This window comes from Coregonus lavaretus (genome assembly GCF_964263955.1).
Source record: "Coregonus lavaretus genome assembly, contig: HAP1_SCAFFOLD_7957, whole genome shotgun sequence".
In the NCBI taxonomy this organism is placed as follows: Eukaryota; Metazoa; Chordata; class Actinopteri; order Salmoniformes; family Salmonidae; genus Coregonus; species Coregonus lavaretus.
In genome coordinates this window covers 10,543-17,053 of record NW_028162157.1, presented here as the reverse complement: position 1 = coordinate 17,053, position 6,511 = coordinate 10,543, and the positions used below count along the sequence as shown (strand labels likewise).

At 48.8% G+C, this 6,511-nt stretch overlaps 1 protein-coding gene across 1 annotated transcript; it reads right to left on the bottom strand.

Annotated features, from left to right (window-relative positions):
• Window positions 1-1,020: 1,020 nt before the first annotated feature.
• LOC311119523 (actin, cytoplasmic 1) lies at window positions 1,021-6,107 on the bottom strand. The gene is made up of 6 exons (XM_084194198.1): window positions 5,825-6,107; window positions 4,190-4,318; window positions 3,623-3,862; window positions 2,489-2,927; window positions 2,192-2,373; window positions 1,021-1,802 (listed from the first exon to the last, which is right to left on the bottom strand). Exons 2-6 carry the CDS (start codon window positions 4,310-4,312, stop codon window positions 1,659-1,661), a joined length of 1,128 nt encoding a protein of 375 aa, XP_084050324.1. The 5' UTR covers window positions 4,313-4,318; window positions 5,825-6,107; the 3' UTR covers window positions 1,021-1,658.
• Window positions 6,108-6,511: the final 404 nt, after the last annotated feature.

The following is a 6,511-nucleotide window of genomic DNA, read 5'->3' as shown; positions in this document are numbered from 1 at the left end:
GTTGAACAATAATCTCATAAACCGACGCTGATTCTCACTAATCATGGAACTGAATGACAACGGTCCAGTGATCGTGAACCAGGTTTAACCAGCTACTTGTAGTCTGAGTCCCATAATGATTCAAATAGGCAACGTGTCCCAAATTACTGCACAATGTTAGCCAAACATGATCCAGTAATACTGAGCGACCCTCAGGACGGTGGCTCCCCCCGATAGCGGCTAATATTTAAACATGATACAAACTGTAAAATAAAAATAAAAATGGGAGAAAAGCCCGGGCATATGAGACATTCTAAAGCGCATACATCAACCCAGCGTTACTGCTTGGGTCTCCAAATTTCATCCACACAGATGAAGACAATTACAATTCTTGAATAACAGCACAGCTATTTATAATCAATCTGTAAAATTGCAGTGCATAGAGAATGCCGTTTTTTTCCTATTCGGAAAAAATATGCTTTTCCCCCCTCCACTTGGAACCGGCAGGTTCGCTAAACCTTATTCATGGTTTCCTCAAGAATAAAGGTGGTAGAACGATGAGGGGAATTAAGTCACGGTCCCAATATGAACATACCTCCGCCACCACACCTTCATTTATTCTAGCCTAACAGTAGGTGAAAGCGTGCTATTCTCATGCTTAAACTCCCAAGGTCAGAATAGGTATAGAGAGAAATGGTGTTCTATTTACAGTGCCTAAGGAAAGTATTCAGACCCCTTGACTTTCTCCCCGACATTTTGTTACGTTACAGCCTTATTCTAACCCTCGTTGCTCGATGGGAGCGTTGCTGCACAGCCATTTTCAGGTGTCTCCAAGAGATGTTAAGATGGGGTTCAAGTCCGGCCTCTGGCAGGGCCACTCAGGGGCTTGAGCCTCGACTGAAACCCACCCCGTATTACCCAGGTCCCCCTTGTAGTTACACAACTTTTTTTTAAAAATACTCCTAGACACCAAAAAGCCTCCCACCACCCCACCCAGACAACATTGAACAGTACAGGTAGGAAGGAGTCTCAGACAGGAAGTCATGTCAGAACACATGTGCATTTTTATTGGGAGTTTTTAGTCAGTGTACAAGTTGGCCCCCACGGTGGTCCCTCTGGCACCCCTCTGACCCCCCCCCCCCCCCCTCCAGCAGAGGTCACGCTCGGGTTCATTTGCATAAACAAAACAAAAAATTAAACAGGACCAAGACTTTAAGGCTGAAAGTACAAAAAAAAAACCCAGACGACATCGTGACATAATTTACATACAAGCCATACTACCCCATGTTAAAGTATGCCGTGGCAGGAGGGTCGGAGTGGACAGCCTTCACAGAGGCAAATACCTGTTCTGAACAAAAGTTTAACAATTGGAATGACTGGAAAGAAAAGAGAATGTACATGTGTTTTTTTTGTTTTTTTTAAGTCCTCAGCTGCATGGTTGTAGAATCTCAGGGTCCTCAATTTACTCGAGCCTTTCACCCGTTCCAGTTGTTTTTTTTTGTTTTTTTTCTCTCCTCCAGATCCTGAGTCAAAAGCGCCAAAATAACAGAAGCCATGCCAATGAGACTGAGAAGCTGGGTTGGGCTCACTCTGCGGCCCTCTCCCTCCGGGGGGGGTGTGTGTCTTGTGGCAGAGCTGAAGTGGTAGTCGGGTCGGTATGGGATGGGGGAACAGTCTGTTTAGAAGCATTTGCGGTGGACGATGGAGGGGCCAGACTCGTCGTACTCCTGCTTGCTGATCCACATCTGCTGGAAGGTGGAGAGAGAAGCCAGGATGGAGCCTCCGATCCACACAGAGTACTTACGCTCTGGAGGGGCGATGATCTGGAGGAGAGGAGAGAGAGAGAGAGAGAGCGAGAGACACCGGGTTAGATTAACACTTTTTGACTGCAGTACTAAAATCTGACCACACGGTGGCAGCAGAGACATGAGGTTAGAGAACAGGTAAGGGACAGGACTTGGATCATCTCTACTGGATACTTTAAGTTGTGCATTGTTTTGCTGTTGGAAGGTCTGAATTGGATAACTTTTACTGTATTAGACTACTGTAACAGCGGATGTCCTGGCCTTCTATATAAAGGGGCCTGGCAGCTAAGCCTAGCAGGTGTGAGGTAATACTGGTGTTGACAGAGCAGGACATCAGATTGGATGACTGGCATCAGCCCCTAGTCGGTAGTTGTTGTGGACAGGCAGCTATCAGTAGTTATTCTAACCTTGATCTTCATGGTGGAGGGGGCCAGAGAGGTGATCTCCTTCTGCATACGGTCAGCGATGCCGGGGTACATGGTAGTTCCTCCAGAGAGCACCGTGTTGGCGTACAGGTCCTTACGGATGTCAACGTCGCACTTCATGATGGAGTTGTAGGTGGTCTCGTGGATGCCGCAAGACTCCATACCTGGAGAGAGAGAAAGGAGACAACACAGCCGTCACGACGGGGGAGGGGGGGCTCACAAGACCGTCGGCCTGATCCGATTGGCTGTTGTAGAGTGCTAGTTAAAAAAAAGACTCACCGAGGAAGGATGGCTGGAAGAGGGCCTCTGGGCAACGGAACCTCTCGTTGCCGATGGTGATGACCTGTCCGTCGGGAAGCTCGTAGCTCTTCTCCAGAGAGGAGGAGGACGCGGCGGTGCCCATCTCCTGCTCGAAGTCCAGCGCCACGTAGCACAGCTTCTCCTTGATGTCGCGCACGATCTCCCTCTCGGCCGTGGTGGTGAAGCTATAGCCTCGCTCCGTCAGGATCTTCATGAGGTAGTCCGTGAGGTCGCGTCCGGCCAGGTCCAGACGCAGGATGGCGTGGGGCAGAGCGTAGCCCTCGTAGATGGGCACCGTGTGGGTCACGCCGTCACCGGAGTCCATGACGATACCGGTGGTACGGCCAGAGGCGTACAGGGAAAGCACAGCCTGGATGGCCACGTACATGGCGGGGGTGTTGAAGGTCTCAAACATGATCTGGGGAGAGGAGAGAGAGAGGCGCAAGGGATGAGTCATGGTGCAAGAGGAATACAGTAGAGGGGGGGGGTGGAGTCATGTGATGGAGGAATACAGTAGAGGGGGGATGGAGTCATGTGATGGAGGAATACAGTAGGGGGGGGATGGAGACATGGTGCTGGAGGAATACAGTAGAGGGGGGGATGGAGACATGGTGCTGGAGGAATACAGTAGAGGGGGGGATGGAGTATTGGTGATGGAGGAATACAGTAGTCACAGCACAACATGCGATAGTGAGTTGAGGGAAACGTTAGTGGAGAGAAAAACTGTTCAGAAACACAGCAGTCATTCCTACTGGTCAGTGTAGGTCAATACAGACCGCTGTAGTATTAGTGTTGCTGTACCGTTACAGTAACTCAAAAAATCCAACTAGCAGAGTGCCATCTTATTGTTATCAATAACATAAATCGTTTTAAAAGTGCTGCAACTTGTTCTATACGCCCATAATCAGTCATCATTAAAGCCAGCAGGGTGCCGAGGCATAACACAGGCAGGAGAAAGACCTGCACCTTCCAGAGAGACGGGACAAATCAGCTGTCAGAAGAGAGAGGGGGGTCCTGGAGGAGAGGAGGAGGAGAGTGTGAGGAAGATGGAGGATCGGGGGGCAGAACGGAGGAACAGTAAAAAGGGAAAGGAAGAGGTGGTGAGTGACGTACCTGGGTCATCTTCTCCCTGTTGGCTTTGGGGTTGAGGGGGGCCTCAGTGAGCAGGACGGGGTGCTCCTCTGGTGCCACTCTCAGCTCGTTGTAGAAGGTGTGATGCCAGATTTTCTCCATGTCGTCCCAGTTGGTGACGATGCCGTGCTCAATGGGGTACTTCAGGGTCAGGATACCCCTCTTGCTCTGGGCCTCGTCTCCCACGTAGCTGTCTTTCTGGCCCATCCCAACCATCACTCCCTGAAGACAGATACAGGGTTAGCGTATATACACACAAACACTAACTAAGCAATGCGCTCAATAGTGAGTCTGAATACATTGAGAACGTGCGCGGGGCCGGTTGTAAGCAGCCCCACTTCTCAGGGATGTGATCAAAACTATGAGAGCATCCCATCCCATATTCTAGTCACTAGGCCTATAATTATAACGGTAAACAGTCAAATCAAACAACAATTCGTAATGTTTAACTGAAAATGTATGTTCCAAAGCCCATCTAGTGAGGTTTGTTTACATTCGTGCATTTGTAATAATAATGGGTACATTTCCGGTAAAACCCTCGGTCCTCACCTGATGCCTGGGACGACCGACGATGGAGGGGAAGACAGCACGAGGCGCGTCGTCTCCGGCGAATCCAGCTTTGCACATACCGGATCCGTTGTCAACAACCAGTGCGGCGATTTCATCTTCCATTTTGAACTGCAAAAGAAAGAAAAAAACGGAAAATAAACTGTTAGAAACCCACACGTTTGACGAAAAGAGCGTCAACCCTCAGAAACACTTCCGCAACAGCGGCCCTTGTGACGAGAAGGCGTCACTTCCTGTCAGGGTGCAATTACAGTGTTTTGGCCACTAGGTGGAAACCGCGCCGCGCCGCGCCCTCCGCTCCGCCAGACAAAGGGAAGGCGACGCTGTATTCTGATGTTACCATATAAGGACATGTTGAGAGAGTTTCAGCAGCTTTGCGGTGCGCAGGGCCAGAACGACAAGGTTCAAGCAGAAAGCAACATTTTGACATTTACAAACCCCGGACGTGACCACTCCCTCTACCAAGTGTATTTCCCCACCCCACCCCGCCATTTTATTACCCCAAACGGAACCGAGAACACAAGACGACCGCGGAATCGGACTTAATGTGCGTCATGACTTGGAATAAACCGCTTAAAAAAAACTCGGCACTTCCTTTCAATATGCAATTCAAGTATTACTCCCTTCAAACGCTTGATTACTGCTAGAGGGGCTCCAACAAAGAGAATAACCAACAACTATTCGCCAGAATTATTAATTCAGTTTTATGCAGCTAACGTTAACCAAACTGCCAGACCAGTGCTGTTAAAAAAAAAACTGCCTGGCGAGAGGCCATTTCCTGCTGGCCACACCTTGATAACAGATGAAGTTTTGCAACCCTTCCTCCCTTGCTGGCCGGTTTACCGTGAACGTTACTGACTAACCGCTCAGGGACTATGACGACCATGCCCCCGTCCATACAACCCAAATACTGGTGAGGTAGCTGGCTAACCGGTCAAGTTATAATGACCAGCACGGCTTAGTACTACAGGCCAGTAACGTTTAGTGGGTCTAACGTCCAGTTCCCTAACTGTGTGTGGAGGCTGAAGGGCGGTGGTAATAATTATTATTATATTATTATATTAAGGGCGGTGTTAACATGCTACTAAGCTAACTAGCTACCAGGATAAACTAGGTCGCACCCCGCCTCAGGAAGTACAAAGACCCCAGTCCTAGAGCCCCTTTACCGGGGATCCAACGGCCGGTAAAATAATCAGTTAACACATGAATATGTCGACAAAAATATATATATGTTTCATGCAGGTGACCGTTGTAGAAGAGTATGAGTCAACCGGTTATTGATTACCTAACAAGTCACGCATTTGCACCTGCGAGCCGCATATCCGCTCCATTAACTACATCTCCCATTTCCAAAACGTTAACATGTTTCAAAGCCAGCCAATACATGTTCAGTCAACACATCTGAAGATAATTATCCATGTGCATTACTTCAAAAACAGCACGTCAGACAGACTAGCTACCTCAAAATCATACAAAGAGCCTCGTGGTTCATGTCCTCGCTATCTATGTAAGAAACCGTATTAAAATCATCTAAAAATATGCAACCAGAGCCGTGTTTACTTTGTATCTGTCGTCAAACTACGCCATTTAATACTTGATATGTGTCGTTAATCTTACCTTTTGGTTGGGGGGGAGGGGTTGTCGATGTTAGGAAACCGGTTTCAAGGTTAATTATATCCCGCCGGTGACTGCGCTCAAAGTGAACCGGGACCCGGTGGGCGCGTGCTTTTTATCTCCGGTCAGATGCCCGGCTCGAGCCATAAAAGGTAAACTTTCGGATTCGCGCGATCTGATTGGTCCGACGTCACGCCGCTGCTGGCTGCACTCACCAACCGGTTAAACGCCCCTCTCTCTCTCTCTCTCTGTCTCTCTCTCTCTCTGTCTCTCTCTCTCTCTCTCTCTCTCTCTCTCTCTCTCTCTCTCTCTCTCTCTCTCTCTCTCTCTACCGACTTTAAGAGAAAAGGAGGAAAAGGAATGAGGGGAAAATCAAATGGAAGATGTGAAATGTTTTCTGAGGCCTACAGAACACAGCCGAGCCCCCCCGTTTTTAAAGTTTAGCGGTAGTGGCCAGTTCGGGGCTGGAGTTTGAACCGTCAGGGCTCACAGTTTCCCCTGGGTTTTGTGTGTAGTGAAGAGCGGTCAGTGTAACTCAAAAAGTGTTAACTGGCATAGCACAGCTAGCTAGCTAGCTAACTGCTACACCCAAACAAACAGACAGACAGACATACAGGAGTTTACTACAGGCAGCACTATTCCAGCTCCAGGGATGTTAATTACACACTCATTGGCCTTACACCACTCCTC

Excerpts from the sequence above, each read along its gene's own strand:
- LOC311119523 (XM_084194198.1), bottom strand. The coding sequence starts at position 4,312 with ATGGAAGATGAAATCGCCGCACTGGTTGTTGACAACGGATCCGGTATG. Across the intron at positions 2,374-2,488 it reads CTTCCAGCCATCCTTCCTCG|GTATGGAGTCTTGCGGCATC; the intron begins GTGAGTCTTTTT and ends CTCTCTCTCCAG. Across the intron at positions 1,803-2,191 it reads CCTCCACCATGAAGATCAAG|ATCATCGCCCCTCCAGAGCG; the intron begins GTTAGAATAACT and ends CCTCTCCTCCAG.